At 35.6% G+C, this 16,854-nt stretch overlaps 1 protein-coding gene across 2 annotated transcripts; it reads left to right on the forward strand.

Moving 5' to 3' along the window:
* Nucleotides 1-4,383: 4,383 nt before the first annotated feature.
* LOC126819263 (flavin-containing monooxygenase 5) lies at nt 4,384-15,170 on the forward strand. 2 transcript variants are annotated; one of them, XM_050547211.2, is made up of 6 exons: nt 4,384-4,980; nt 9,059-9,114; nt 9,634-9,821; nt 12,180-12,532; nt 13,535-13,638; nt 14,827-15,170. In XM_050547211.2, the coding sequence occupies exons 1-6, from the start codon at nt 4,401-4,403 to the stop codon at nt 15,148-15,150; spliced, it is 1,605 nt and encodes a 534-aa protein (XP_050403168.1). In that variant the 5' UTR covers nt 4,384-4,400; the 3' UTR covers nt 15,151-15,170. The 2 variants fall into 2 exon arrangements, with proteins under 2 accessions (XP_050403168.1, XP_055956510.1); XM_056100535.1 differs by lacking the exons at nt 9,059-9,114; nt 9,634-9,821; nt 12,180-12,532; nt 13,535-13,638; nt 14,827-15,170 and having other exon boundaries at nt 4,384-5,015.
* The last annotated feature ends 1,684 nt before the right edge of the window (nt 15,171-16,854 follow it).

Consider the following 16,854-nt stretch of genomic DNA (forward strand, 5'->3'; position numbering starts at 1 on the left):
CACCATCATATCAACCTTATCACCATCACCCCTATCACCATCACCCCTATCACCACATCACCATCACCCCTATCACCATCACCCCTATCACCATCATATCAACCTTATCACCACATCACCATCACCCCTATCACCATAGTATAATATACAATAGAATATTAAATAAATGCATGAAATAACAGCAGTGCCCAGTCCATATTTACATGAAATAACAGCAGTGCCCAGTCCATATTTACATGAAATAACAGCAGTGCCCAGTCCATATTTACATGAAATAACAGCAGTGCCCAGTCCATATTTACATGAAATAACAGCAGTGCCCAGTCCATATTTACATGAAATAACAGCAGTGCCCAGTCCATATTTACTTAAATCATTAAAATATAATAAAACATCTCCCTCCTCTTCTTTTAAAGACAATTATATTATTAATCATTGTTAAAATACTTATCATCATAGTGGTCACTCTCTTATCATTATGTTATCAAAACTGACACAGCAAAACTGACACAGTTATATGGGACAACAATCACTGGTTTATTATAAGTAAACTTGAGGGTGTATATATATGTACAATGTGAAACCATTCTTATTACTAATGATTATGTTTGTGGACCTTCTACAGGTCACAATTGTTATCCGATTTTGGCGAAACTTGAAATATAGATCACAAAGATCTTGCTTCCTATCCATATTGGCATCTATCAGACCATAGCTTCAGGGATTATGGCCTCTGATTGTACGAAAAATAGCGTTCTTAGCTTGTGGACCCTCTTGAGGTCACAATTTTTATCCGATTTTGATGAAACTTAAAATATGTTTATATCCCAAAGATTTTCGTTTCTTTCCATATTGACCTAATATCCTGGATTATGACCCCGTGATTGTACGCAAAATCGCCTTTTTTAGCTTGTTCTCTGCCAACATTTGCCAAATGTGGGCGTGTCTTGCATGGCAACGTCTTGTAATATATATTATACTTACTAGTATACTGTATATAATACTGTATATAATATTGTAGAATATTTTACTAGAATATAATATATATAATATGTATGTATTAATATTGTAGGTTTATACTTACTGGAATATAATATATATAATATGAATGTATTAATATTATAGGTTTATACTTACTGGAATATAATATATATAATATGAATGTATATGATATTGTAGGTTTATATTTACTAGAATATAATATATATAATATGAATGTATATAATATTATAGGTTTATACTTACTGGAATATAATATATATAATATGTATGTATTAATATTGTAGGTTTATACTTACTGGAATATAATATATATAATATGAATGTATTAATATTATAGGTTTATACTTACTGGAATATAATATATATAATATGAATGTATATGATATTATAGGTTTATACTTACTGGAATATAATATATATAATATGTATGTATTAATATTGTAGGTTTATACTTACTGCAATATAATATATATAATATGTATGTATATGATATTGTAGGTTTATATTTACTAGAATATAATATATATAATATGAATGTATATAATATTATAGGTTTATACTTACTGCAATATAATATATATAATATGTATGTATTAATATTGTAGGTTTATACTTACTGGAATATAATATATATAATATGAATGTATTAATATTATAGGTTTATACTTACTGGAATATAATATATATAATATGAATGTATATGATATTGTAGGTTTATACTTACTGGAATATAATATATATAATATGAATGTATATAATATTATAGGTTTATACTTACTGGAATATAATATATATAATATGTATGTATTAATATTGTAGGTTTATACTTACTAGAATATAATATATATAATATGAATGTATATGATATTATAGGTTTATATTTACTAGAATATAATATATATAATATGAATGTATATAATATTGTAGGTTTATATTTACTAGAATATAATATATATAATATGTATGTATTAATATTGTAGGTTTATACTTACTGGAATATAATATATATAATATGAATGTATATGATATTATAGGTTTATACTTACTGGAATATAATATATATAATATGTATGTATATGATATTATAGGTTTATATTTACTAGAATATAATATATATAATATGTATGTATATGATATTATAGGTTTATACTTACTAGAATATAATATATATAATATGAATGTATATGATATTGTAGGTTTATACTTACTGGAATATAATATATATAATATGAATGTATATGATATTATAGGTTTATACTTACTGGAATATAATATATATAATATGTATGTATTAATATTGTAGGTTTATATTTACTAGAATATAATATATATAATATGTATGTATATGATATTATAGGTTTATACTTACTAGAATATAATATATATAATATGAATGTATATGATATTGTAGGTTTATACTTACTGGAATATAATATATATAATATGAATGTATATGATATTATAGGTTTATACTTACTGGAATATAATATATATAATATGAATGTATATGATATTATAGGTTTATACTTACTGGAATATAATATATATAATATGTATGTATTAATATTGTAGGTTTATACTTACTGCAATAAATCAAAATTTATTGGTACCCTGAAGTCTCATTGCGTAATTTTAGCTTACAATCTACAGTATTGCGAAAGATGATACCGGTCCAAAATGTTGAATTAAAATTTCATCATGTATGATGCTGGCTGTTTGCTCAGTCATTGTGTTGTGGGCGAACAGAGTCGGTGGGATGGGTTTTAAATCAGATTGATTATCTAGCCTTGGTATTTTGATTTTATTTTTTCTAATAGTGCATGCCGGCAAGGATAGTGTCGAATCGTTCGGAAGGGACAAAAAACCGAGCCCGTGAGCGTAGACTGTCATAGCTCACTGCATGCAATATGCCCTTTTCATTAGCCAAGCCGGTGCAGAAAAATAGGACGTTAAACCCCATTTCATTTCATTTTAAATTGAGACGATATAATCAAGTGATAGCCAGACTAGCAACCAGTTACATGTGACAAGACAGCTGCAGAAAATACCAGGACATTTAATATCAATATCTCATTGTGTCCCAAACAAAAGGGATAGCCATCACCAGGACCATGTCCTTGACCACGGGTCAGGGGTTAGTAATTGAATTTAGGTATTGTTACACGCACGTCGTTTGCTTAAAGGGTCGCTGTCGCCCCACTCTCCACTCAAAAAGGAGAGTGAAAATAATAATGTGGTATGAATTATAAATCTATCCAAGGAAACTTTCTTCCCGCAAGTAAACGACTAGTCAAATAAACATTGTTAGTCCTGCATGTGGGAAATGGTCCCTTCCGTATAAAACCGCGTCGCTTATGTATTTATCTGGTTCATATAATTAGATCTCTCTCTCTCTCCAACCGGGCATACACCATGCAGTGCAGTGTGCTATAAGGGAACTTCCGTGTACGAGACTTCAGGTTGTAGTCCCATCCCAATGACTAGACGGCGATCCTTGCCAGATGTTATCCGACTAAAGCATGTTTCGAACAGCTTGATTTCACTTGGGTATTATGGAAGTGCTCCCACGCTTGTACTTGACAATGATCGTTTATTTTTCTCAAAATGTTTTCCAATTTGCCTATGTGAAGATATTTGATCACGTCACGAGCTTTAATATTTGAACTATAATATGCGATGTATTTTGATATGAGATTAGATTTAGATATAAAATGAAATAAATGGAGAGATTTATTCTTTTATCGTTAATCAAATGAGCGAATAATGCGGGGCCCTGTGTTGTTCCGCTCGGTTTCAATCGACCTGAGTCTCGAGACACGACCAATAATAGGGGTGTATTATCAATAGGATAACATGTATGTCGACTTGACCAGTAGCTATAGTACAAAAACAACCCAGGTCACATCATTTTATTATTCATAAATAATCGGAGAAACAGAAAACACTCTCACAGAATTTATAACGGACAACTGAAAACAGCACAGAATTTATAGATGTAAAAATGACGGACAACTGAAAACGTGTTAAGTTCACTTATAGATGCAGAAACATCAGATGAAATAAAAACCACTAAGTTTGTTCAGATCATTTAATTCATAGATGCAATTATAAGTGAGAAACTGGAGACATTTTCACAGGAAAAACATGTAAAGTTGATTTAGTTCAATTATAGATGAAGAATTAACAGAGGAACTGAAAATATCGTCACAGGAAAACGAGTTTAAATTTCAGTTAAAGATGGAGACATAATTAAATCCAAGAAAACAGCGTATTGTTTGTTTATGATTGTTAATAAAACTATATCATTCATCGATTCAAAACTAAGGATATAACCACGGCAACAAAAACGTGTTTGTGAATATTATTTTATTTTATTTTTTTGACTGATAATTTTTAATATGAATAAGAAAATGACTAAACGTGTTGCTGTTATTGGTGCAGGATGCAGCGGATTGACGGCGGTAAAATCTTGTTTAGAAGAACATTTTATACCCGTGTGCTTCGAGCGTGAAGATGATATCGGAGGATTGTGGAATTATACAGAAATTCCTAAAATTGGTAAAGGTAGTATTTACAGAAACCTTGTAATCAACACCAGTAAAGAAATGATGGCATTTAGCGATTTTCCAATTCCTGAAGATTTCCCGCCATTTATGCCACACGCAGACGTGTTACGATATTTCAGGATGTATGCCGATCATTTTCATCTTTTACCGTATATACATTTCCGCACGTCTGTTGTTTACATCGAGCAGACGGCTGATTACCAGGAAACAGGGAAATGGATCGTAAAATACCAGAAAGATTCGCAGGAACCAGTACAAGAAGTCTTTGATGCCGTCATGGTTTGTTCTGGGCATCACTCGGTTCCATTTATTCCTAAGTTCCCAGGATTCGACAAGTTTGAAGGAAATAAACTCCACTCTCATTCATATCGTGAGGCCAGTCAGTTTAAACAAAACACTGTTCTTATTGTTGGTAAGTTTCCTCTAGCTTAAATCTTTCTTTGTGCTTTGTTTTTTGCTTGGTTTTTTTTTTCTTTTGTGATCATTTCTTTGTTTTTTTGTTTTGTTTAGTAAATTTCGCGTATCTTAAATTCGTTCCTGTGTTTGTTGTCGTTGCGTTGCTGTTGATTTTGTTTGTCTTTTTGTACTATAATAGTATATGAAAAATTAAATGAAATGATATGATATGGGGTTTAATATCCTACTTTTCTGGACCGACTGGGCTAATAAAGACGGATGTGCGGACAGCGGCGCTACGGCCTACTCTTACATCTAATTCCTACTGTTAAGGTTCTTTTACGTGCACGTGCAAATAAAACCCCATTTTATTTGATAATGATGAAAACAAATATCTACTTGATAAAATACATTTGGAACGTGTTGGTAAATAACGACAGATTATACACACTAACAAAGTTATCCTACTGCGCAACAATTGCTTGAATAATAGGTAATTCAATATTTGGCTCAGCTTGTCTTCAATAATAGGTATATAATACAATATTTGGCTCAGCTCGTGTGTAAGAAATATGTTAAATTGACGAAAACAAATTAACCCCTTTATTCCAGTCCATCAATTTATAATCTGTTGTTATGTTTTGGACCTTGATCTAGACGTTCGCCCTGAGGACAGATTTTAACTACGTCGTCTTCCGTTATTTTAAAATAAAACGAATAATCGTACATTGGGTCAGATATTTTAAAATAAAACGAATAATCGTACATTGGGTCAGATATTTTAAAATAAAACGAATAATCGTACATTGGGTCAGATATAGTTTTGATTTGTATTCTTGGCGGTTGGAATTCAATATAAGAGTAGGCCGTTGTCCGGGCAAAATATCCCACGTAGCACTGTCTGGCGTATGCATGTTTCATTATCCCGGTCTGTGCATAAAAGTAGGACGTTAAAGGGACAATAACACTCTTGCTGGCTTGAAAGCTCCAGAAAATAAATAATATCTCTATCTAAGCACTAGATGTTTAAGTGTCCTACCTGTTGTGTAAATTATCCATTAAATCCTATTTTACTTGTCCAGTGGGTTCGAAAATATTTTTAAATCGAAGTTTCATTTGAAAAGGTTTACGTTACACGTTTCAAACCATTATGTTGAATTTTTCAAATTTTTTAAATAAGGTGTGTTAAGATGAAATTTGTATCATCAATTAATTGAAATATTGTAAAATAGTACAATTTGTTGACCAGAATAAAGATTGGGACATATTATTCAGTTACAACAAGAGTGGTATTGAGCCTTTAAACCAAATTTCATTTCATTCCATTTCTAATCAGACTAAATTGTTATATGTACTTATGGATGAAGTTATTACTATATTTAATTAGTTAAACATAATCAACAATCAGTTTTGTTAAACTTTTGAGTTTCTCACAAAGAAGCTAAAAATAAAAATTGAATTGGTTCGAAATAAAATCTTAAAGTGAGTGATATTACAATCTCTATTGCTTGAAATATCGACTGGATTTTGGTTTGTTAATTAATATTAATTCCATTTTGTTCCATTTTTTTGGCTTAAATATCAACGGTTGGATTGCAATTAATTACATAAGCTGTATCTACGGATGTAAAATTTTGGACGAAATGAAATGAAAATGGGGTTTAACGTCCTACTGTTCTGCTCCGAACTGGGCTAATGAAGACGGGCATACATCATACAGTGTGCTATGAGGGAAACTTTGCCCGGACAGGGACGCTGCGGCCTACTCTTACATCGAATTCCAACTGTCAAGGGTTCTTTTATATGCACGCCAAGGTGTACACGGGACCTCGTTTTTTTGTCCCATCCGAACGACTAATTTAAAAAAACAAAACAATTTAAACACTGGATTAAGCCGTGAAAACTTAAATATTGCCCGTAAAATAATGACCACTGACTTGAAATGAATTTTATCAATAATTACAGATTTAACCCGGGCAAGATGACCTTAATTTATGCCCTAAAAAATGGCGACTGATCGTAGCAATATTAAAGTTGATAAAATCAAATATCTTAGCTTTATCTTATCGTAAATTTAACCCGTGACCCACAGACAGGCCTATCACCTCAGCTCTGACCCGTATTCAAATTATTTTTACACGTGCTAGGTCAAGTGGAAAACGGGTCAAATTGGTCAAAGTGTCTGGCCAGTTATCAATGGATTGTAAAATCTTCTCGAATCGCGATCTTCACACGATGGCTTCCTCGCTTCATTAGACTGTCTCAATTGATAGCTTTCCTTCATTGTGGCTATCTCTCCTTATAGAAATCTTTAAATTTACATTTTCTTTAAATTTGGTGACGTTAATATCAGTGAAATATGACGTCATTATTGTGAATTGTCTGTTAATGTCACGTGATTTATCATGTCCCGGGTTTTTTTTTCCGATTCATTAATATCCCAATTATAGACGATTAATACATTGAAGTTTAGTGATTGAATGTCCAGGGTTTTCTTCCGACCAATTAAATTAATACATTGAAGTTTAGTGATCGAAGTCTAAATGGGGTTTAGCATCCTACTGTTCCGTACCAACTGGGCTATAATGAGGACGATTGAAATGAAATGAGATGGAGTTTAAAGCGACAATCAATCTATGCCAGCCTTTATTAAATAATTTAGCAATTCTAACAGTTTAAGATCCTTTAGTTGCGATATATTTTAATAATGGCCATCTATGACGCCATTTACTGTAAATAAATTTTATTTTGGTTTCTAACCAAGTTTTTAAAGGTTTATAAGATTCGTTAAGTTTGTAGAGGACGTTAATATTACACGTTCAACTCCATGTAAAGACTGGCCGTGGTTTGTGTTTATAAATATTGACAATATTAACGATCGGCCGTGGGTTCGCTCCCGGTGATGACCTAGAAAGTTCATCGGAATTTTCCGGCGTGGTTGCCCCTTGTCAGTGGTGCAGGATGGAGGGCCTGGCAAGGACAGCTGTCTAGTCGTTCGGGTGGAATGAAAAACCGAGGTTCCGTGTACACTGTAGCGTGCACATAAAAGACCCCTTGACAGAATTTCCTTCATAGCACACTGTATGGCGTATGCCCGTCTTCATTAGCCCAGTCGGAGTAGAACAGTAGGACGTTAAACTCCATTTCATTTCGTTTCACTACTTTAACGTCCTACTGTTATATGCCAAACGGACTAATGAGGAGGGACATACGTCATATGATGCAGTGTGCTAGAGGGAAATTTTGCCCGGAGAGCAGCGATATAGCCTACTGTCAGAAGTTGGTTTACGCACACGCCGACGTGTACACGAGACCTCGGGTATTCGTCCCGTACGACTGTCTAGACATTGTTCCTTGCTACGTCCTGTACAACTGACAAGGAGAGACCGGGATGGAGAGGACAGCGTAGGTAAATGAATGAATAAGATGGGATTATTAGCGAAATTTGGCCTGCACAGCAATTGAATTTCACCTGTCAAGGGTTATTTTACGTACACGCGGACGTGTATACAGGATCTCGATTTTTCGTCCCATCCGAACGACTGTGCGAGCCCGCGCCCTACTCATCGCGCCACCGCCCCCCACCCCCGGGGTAAAAGAAACAATTTAGTGATTAAATACTGCCGAAATATCAAAGGACATCATAAATCTACTATAATATAGTTTACCTAAATATACTACTTTCACTTTCTCAAATATACTACTTTCACTTTCTCAAATAGTAATAAAAACGCAGTATTTTTATCTGACAGTATCCGCTGTAATGAGAGAAATGTAAAATGTAGACACGTCAAAAAAACAGTCTTTCCTAAAAAAAAAAACATTTGTCATTTAACTTATTACGTTTGACGTTTTACATTTAACTTTGGCCTTAGAGGTGCTTTAACTTTATCATCACCGGTATTAAGACTTTGTACTTTTTATATATAATGGAACAGACATTTTAGCAGAGCATTTAATATTGGCAACGATACCCTTCTATAGGTTCCACTCCTTTTTCGTCATGTATACCTTTAATTTCATTTCTGATTGTAGCGTATATATGAAATTAGTAATAAGTTATATTTTACGGTTTGTGGTATTATTTTCACCAGGTATTGGTAATTCAGCTGTAGATATTGCCGTTGACGTATCCAGGGTGGCCAAACAGGTAATGTTTATCACGTTCACAAGCTTTTCGAAAAAGGGGGCATGACACGGGAAAATGAGGACAAAGGACGTTGAATATCGTTAGGGTCGTCCTCTCATGACCTCAGTGCTTCTCGCCAAATTTGAACAGAATAAGTAGGATCTATGACGTTCACCGGCTGTTTGGAAAATCTGAAAAATGATTGCGTTTTTACCCCCCCCCCCACACACACACACACATACACCTTGATACGTCACTAGGAGAACCACACTACACATAAAGTAATACCGATAAGACAAACATTGCGCTTTGTCGACAGACTCTATGAGAACATTATTGAACTTAGCATTAGAATGTGATACAGGTTGTGTTGGGTGAAATATGGTTTTAACGTCCTACTTTTCTGTTCCGACTGGCTTAATGAAGACGGACATACGTCGGACAGTGGCGCTACGACTTACTCAAAGGATCTTTTGTCGTGTTAAAGCAGATAAGCAGGACGTTCAACCCCATTTAATTTGTTTTGTGTTGTTTTTTCAGGTGTTTGCTAGTACGAGGAGAGGAGCCTGGGTAATCAGTAGAACAGGATTATGGGGAATTCCCGCTGATCTTCTGGCCAACAATAGATTTATCTTCTCTTTACCTAGAAATATTTTACAATGGTTGGTGGAGAAAACAGCGAATCTACGTATTGATCATAAACAATATGGTCTCCAACCTAAACATGGGTAATTATATAACATTTCATAACATTTCTTCTTTAAAATAACATAGGTTAACACGTGGGAGGCCGGTGTTGGGGACGAGCTAAATATTTGTGTATGGAACATTTGATACCAGTTTTTGTTTAATATAATATAGGTCAACACTGTTGTGGTCGGTGTTGTGCACGAGGCCGGGTATTCTTATATGGAACACCTGATACCATTTCTTGTTAAGATATAATAGATCACCAAATAGGTGACCGGTGTTGTGTACAGTACATGGTATTCTTATATGGAACACCTAATACCATTTCTTGTTAAGATATAATAGATCACCATATAGGTGGCCGGTGTTGTGCACGAGGATGTATATTCTTATATGGAACACCTGATACCATTTCTTGTTTAAGGAGTTCAAATAGCAAACCAATAATATTGCATACCGTAATGTGATAATATGCAGATGTTAAAATTTGGATAACCCATTCAGGATTCTATAACGGTCTTGTTAATTAGTTGTTCACAGATTCCACCACTAAGATATTTCTTTATTCATCTGTTTTCTTTTTTCTTGAAACAACACAGCCTCAAAAGTACACAACTATTGTTCGAACACTTGAAAATCACAATATGGAATAGATTACCGGACTTACTCCATAAAGTCATCCACGAGTAGTGTCCCTTTAAGCTAAATTCCACGCCAATTTGACATCGTTGCGGGCAATCTGTTTTACAGACCTAATGCGACATACGTCTTTTATCTCTGTCCAAGATGACTGACCTTTAAAAGGTCAGACCGCTGTAGTTCTAAGGGTGACGTCACATCACAATGTTTACAAACAAAGCAAGATGGCATCGATAACGCCAAAAAAGATTACTTCTGTGGCTTGTTTTTGTTGTTTTAAAACAAACACGAGCCGGTCAATCAGATTAGACGGTAAAAAATGTACTTCTGAAAGAATTCAGAGTAAACAAACAGAAAAAAACGTCAAATTGATGGTCACACGTGCGTTGTTTACATCGAACGTAGTAATATGAACTGGTACGGGCAGAATTATATCGTTTTACCCATTTTACGCCTCCGCGTACTATTTTCTGTACCTATTTACGCTAAATATGGAATATTTTTTATCAAAATATACTTCAAACACCTTTATTTATTTTTCTAATACTAAAAAAAAAATTTTTTTCAGAATTTAATTTGTCGAAAGAAAAAAGTTAATATTTTGTAGTCATTAAGTCGCATCGATGTCATCCTTATCAGTGATTGTAGCAGCCAAGAGAATATTCACTGCGGATCAGTGTGCGTTGCGGGGGGTTGGGTCTGGGTGTCCGAATGGTTTAAAGAGTGAATCATGTAGCGTAGTTCCGATTCCCTGATTGTACGTGACAAGGAGTAGGGTCGCCTGTCCAACCTTGTGGGTTTTCTCCGGGTCCTCTGGTTTCCTCCTACAACTACAGCCCCCTACGCCCAAGCGAATTATTGAAATAAAATTGAACCATATGTTAGTCCCACATTAATCGATCTTGTGTCGAGTGGACGTTAAATCTCCATTTCTCTCCCCCTTAATTGATGTTTTAGTTGTTACCCATCAAACTACAAATTATTGCACTTGTTGATGCTACAAATCTTTATAAGTGGGTTAGATATCGTATATCGAGAGGACGATTACAAACAGCCGAGTTCCAGGTGAGCTTGGATATCATTCCGCACACAGAGAACCATCTACTTCATACTTCGAGTATAGATCTCTGCCCTAAATGGCCGCCATATCCAAAAATTAGTATATTGTTTTGTAATGCGACTCTACTCCTTTTCACATCTGGCATACACGCAAAGACTAAATACATTTGTAAATCTTTTCAATTCCATTAAACGGAAGCAGAATAAATACTCAACAAAATTCTCCAAATATGCTTAGTGTTTTCGACTAAAATCGACGATTTAGGACTTAAAATGTCGGTCAACTAGCTTAGTGTCTGTTCTCAAGGGGAGCTAACTGTAGACAGACAGTCTAAGTTTAGTATGCTCGGATATTTTACATGTTTGTAGTAAAGCCGCAACCTGCCAGAATAAAGGCTAAATACCATACGCAATTAAAAGTAATTCTGCTTTTTTAAAAAAAAAGAACACCCCCCCCCCCCCCCCCCCAAAAAAAAAAAAACCAGAATAATTTGGTGCAACAATTTTTCTGATCTATCAGTTATGACCATTTTAAGTTCCACTCCGTTATTTTTGTTTCTCTAAGCCATCCTAGTAATATTGATAATGTTCTATAGTTAGCTTTTCGTACAAGTCAGTCCTTCGTCTCAAAATAATTATTTATTCACCGGAGATTTTTATATTTGACGTATAGAATAATGTCGTTGTATTTATTTTAGAGCACTTAGCGCCCACCCAACAATAAACGACGAACTGCCATTTCAGATGTTGAATGGTAAAATCCGAATTAAACCAAATATTGTACAGTTTACTGAAGATGGTATCATGTTTGAAGATGGATCGTTTGAGAAAGTAGACGCGGTCATTCTAGCAACTGGTTATGATTATCAAGTAAAGTTTGTAGATGAGAAGGTCTTGAGGATCGAGAATAATCGAGTTGATTTATACCAATATGTCTTCCCACCAGATTTGAAACATCCAACATTTGGTATGATTGGTTTGGTTCAGTCTATTGGTGCTGTGATGCCTGTGGCTGAAATCCAGGCCAGATGGTTTATACAACTATTAAAAGGTAAGCGCACGCGCTATCGATGTTTGGCTCACCCGTTCTTGCCCGGTTTCTTGGCCAAGTTGGTTCTTCGTTTTAATATTATAGTTCGTACCATCATGGAATTGATTATGTTATATATTTTTTATTAGGAATCTAATGGCGACAGAGAGAGGTGGTAGCTCATTCACTAAAAAGGAGAGAGGGAGAGAAATGGGGTTTAACGTCCACTCGACACAGACTAGGTCATTTCGGGACTAACATAAGATTCAATTTTATTTAAGTAATTCGCTTGTGCGTAGGGTCTGTAGCTGTAGGAGGAAACCGGAGAACCCGGAGTAAACCCACAAGGTTGGACAGGCGACCTACTCATTGTCACGTACAAGTGGGAAATCGAAACCAGGTCACTTGACTCAATAACAGACCTTCTGATTCAACGCGCACGCATTAACCATTCTTCAACCCCCACCCCCACCCTGTTCAGTGGTGCTAGACGAAAAGTGTCTGGTTGTTCAGATGAGATGTAAAGCCATGTACTCGTTGACATGCACGCCAAGAACCCCACACAGTTAGAATTTGATGGAGAGTAGGTACACTGTCCCCCAAAGACCATCTTCTGTAGCCCGATTGGTGCAGAAAGGAAGGACCACTACGTTATCTGACTATGGAGCGAATAGTACTGTAACTGAAGCTTAAACTATTGTAGTGACTCTTGCCATCAGCAACACAGAGAGACTGGTAAGGGACAATGTATAGTCGTTCGGAATGGACGAAAATTCCCGTGTACACTTTGGCGTGCGCGTAAAAGCTCCCTTGACAGTTGGAATTCGATATAAGAGTCGGCCGCAGTGCCGCTGTCCGGGCAAAATTTCTCTCATAGCACACTGTATGGCGTATGCCCGTCTTCATTAGGACGTTAAACCCTATTTCATTTCATTTCGTCTTCATGAAAAATGATCTATAATCGTTACATACATCAAAAGATGACATCCCATTTGTATTTTAATCCATTTTAATCTTTTTAAGGTAATGTTCATTTACCCGATCGTAACTTTATGTGGGCTGATATTCAATCCAAGATGATTGAAATGAACGGAAGTTACGTCAGGTCAAGACGTCATACAATTCAGGTACTTTATTTATTAAAATTATTTCTTATGAGAACTTGTACCAGTAGGGGGCGGGGTGGAGCTTGTACCAGTAGGGGCGGGGTGGGCGGGGTGGAGGCATTTTGTCAAAAGGTCGCTGGGTTAAATGACTTCTCATGAACATTGCATTTCAAGCATGTACATTTATCTCTTGTTTACATGGCTCCAATCTTTGGAACCTTAAATTATTCAGGTAATAAGAACTACATAAAGTGATTTCCATTCAATATTTAACAAGTTTTTTTGTGATTTATAACCAATTATGTTCGGTACGTGAACAGTCCATTCTACATGGTTTTTTTTGGGTTTTTTTTTTAATTTTGTCGTTTGTGAATAAGCAATGTTTTATTACATCCGCGTTGTCTTGTAGATTGTAGGATATGTTTTGTTTAGTTCATCACCAATGACATTCGAACCCAATGAGTACACGACGTCGTGTAGTCATTTTAAAATGTTTATTGTGTCTTAAATATTGGATATTAAGATCCCATATTCACACAGCAACATAACAAGATGAATATTGATTGAAATGGATCTATATTGAATTTTATTTTATGCTTTAATTTTGAATATTATGGATAATATTAAGTTAGAGGCTTAAGATTGTCGAGAACATTTAACAGGGTTGCATACTTGATAACTGAGTCTGTGATATACGCCTGGTTTCCAAAAATGAAATGAAATGAAATTTAACGTCCTACCGTTCTGCTCCGAACTGGGCTAATGAAGACGGGCATACGCCATGCAGTGTGCTATGAGGGAATTTTTGCCCGGGCAGCGGCGCTACGGCCTACTCTTATATCGAATTCCAACTGCCAAGGGATCTTTTACGTGCACGCCAATGTGTACACGGGACCTCAATTTTTCGTCCCACCCGAACGACTAGACAGCTGTCCTTGTCAGGCCCTCCGTCCTGCATCCCTGACAAGGGGAAACCACGCCTGAAAATCTGAATGAACTTTCTCGGCCAATGCAGGGATCGAACACCTGATCTCCAGGCTAGCGAGCCAGCGTCTTACCCACTTAGCCACGTGATCCCCCGCCTAGTTGCGACTGCAAATGTTTTATGAACGTTAGGTAATTAGGGAAACGTTTTTATTTTTTGTTGCCCTCTAAAGTAACCAGAATATTTTCTTTATAAATAAAGTTGTATTTTATTTTTGATTTTAGGCCTTTTGGGTGGAATATATGGATACTATAGCCTCGTATATCCAGTGTAAACCAAACTTCTGGAGAACTTTAATACGTGAACCAGACCTTGCGATCAGATGTCACTTTGGACCATGTGTTCCAGCTCAGTACCGTTTATGTGGACCCAACACGTGGCCTGGTGCACGGAACATTATTCACAACTCTCTATCCCGGGCCACGAACTCAACACCTACTAAACACGGCCCAGTTGAAAATAATTTAAAGATGGAGAACTCCAGATTGATGACGTTGTTAGTGCTATTGGTTGTGTTTGTGGCTTGGTTTACTAAAAGTTTAATATAAAATAAATAACTAATTATTGAGGTCTGCCTTGATTCAATATAAAATACATACAACAATCATACTCATTACAACATATTGACACTTACTGATTACAATATATTGGTAGCTACAAAATATTGTCTGTTACTGAAAAATAAGCGAGAACACCTCTGAATGGGAAAATTGTTCCCCATATCACAGAGTAGGACGTTAAACCCAACTTCATTTCATTTTAAAGGTTACCGTTATAGTAATCCAAAAGAAATGCTAATGCTTTCTGGAGATTTTCAGGTGAATAACCGTATAGATCAGTCATTTTAGGACGAACTATTTTAACATTTAAAATCGGCATGGTATCACAAAAAACTCTGACTTGTACCAGAGCTTGATGTATTACGGAATAATAAATCTGACTGTTTCGTAATAAAATCGGAACTAATAAATTTTGACAATTTGTTGTTTATTATAAATATTGATATTTATACACGCGGTAGCCCCAGGTGAATTGATGAACCATCAATACGCGAAAAGATGGCCAAATAGATGAATGGAATAAATTATGCTTTAAGGTCCTATGTTTCTACACTTCACTGGATTGTTTTATGTAAAAATCTGACTGTTTATAATAAATATTGATAATAATTATTCAGGCTGAAACTCCCAGATGAACTGAAGAACGATCAATACGAAAACGTGGATCAGTGTAAAGTTAATATCATTGGCTAATGAACCAGCAAGGGGATCACTTGGCTAAGTGGGTAAGACGCTAGCTCGCTAGCCTGGAGGTCGGGTGTTCGATCCCTGCATTGGCCGATAAAGTTCATCCAGATTTTCCGGCGTGGTTTCCCAGTGATGCTGGGCAGAGGGCCTGACAAGGACAGCTGTCTAGTCCTTCGGATGAGACGAAAAACTGAGGAAAAACCGAGGTCCCGTGTAAACATTGGAATGCACGTAAAAGATCCCTTGGCAGTTGGAATTCGATATAAGAGAAGGCGATAGTGCCGCTGCCCGGGCAAAATTTTCCCCATAGCACACTGTATGGCGTATGCCCGTCTTCATAAGCATACGAGCAGAACAGTCGGACGTTAAACCCCATTTCATTTCATTTCTAATGAACAAACAACATTTATAAATGAAAATATATGGCGTAACACATCTATATATACTTAAGTGTTATATCATTGAGGTATTGAATGATATACACCACTATTATCCGGGTTTGGGTATTCAATAGTGATGGGTGTTATAATTAGTCACTATTAGTAACATATTTTACAGCTAGTTACACACCAGGGCCCTGTTTCTCGAAATCTTAACTAAAGATAAAATCCAAATTTTAGTAGATACTATAATTCTGATTGGCTAAGCACTAAAATCAATCTAATATTATCCAATCAAATTACTAAAATTTGGATTTTATCTTAGTTAAAATTTCGTGAAACAGGCCCCTGGTAATCAATGACAACTGTATACATACTAAATATTAGTTTTAAATAATGATCACTTGTTTGTTTTAATGACAAAACAATATATATATTTCATTAGAAAATGGCCTAGGTTCATTAGTCAATGCTGTTGGGTTAACGGGGGTGCCTGAATTACATAGCCACGCTGGCTCGCTCGTTCCCGGCGATGCCCGAGAAAGTTCATCGGAATTTTCCGGCGTGATTTCCCCGTGTCACGGGTGCCGGTCGGATGGCCCGACAAGGGACGATAAGCCCAGGG

Source organism: Patella vulgata, chromosome 4, assembly GCF_932274485.2.
Source record: "Patella vulgata chromosome 4, xgPatVulg1.2, whole genome shotgun sequence".
Classification (NCBI taxonomy): Eukaryota; Metazoa; Mollusca; class Gastropoda; family Patellidae; genus Patella; species Patella vulgata.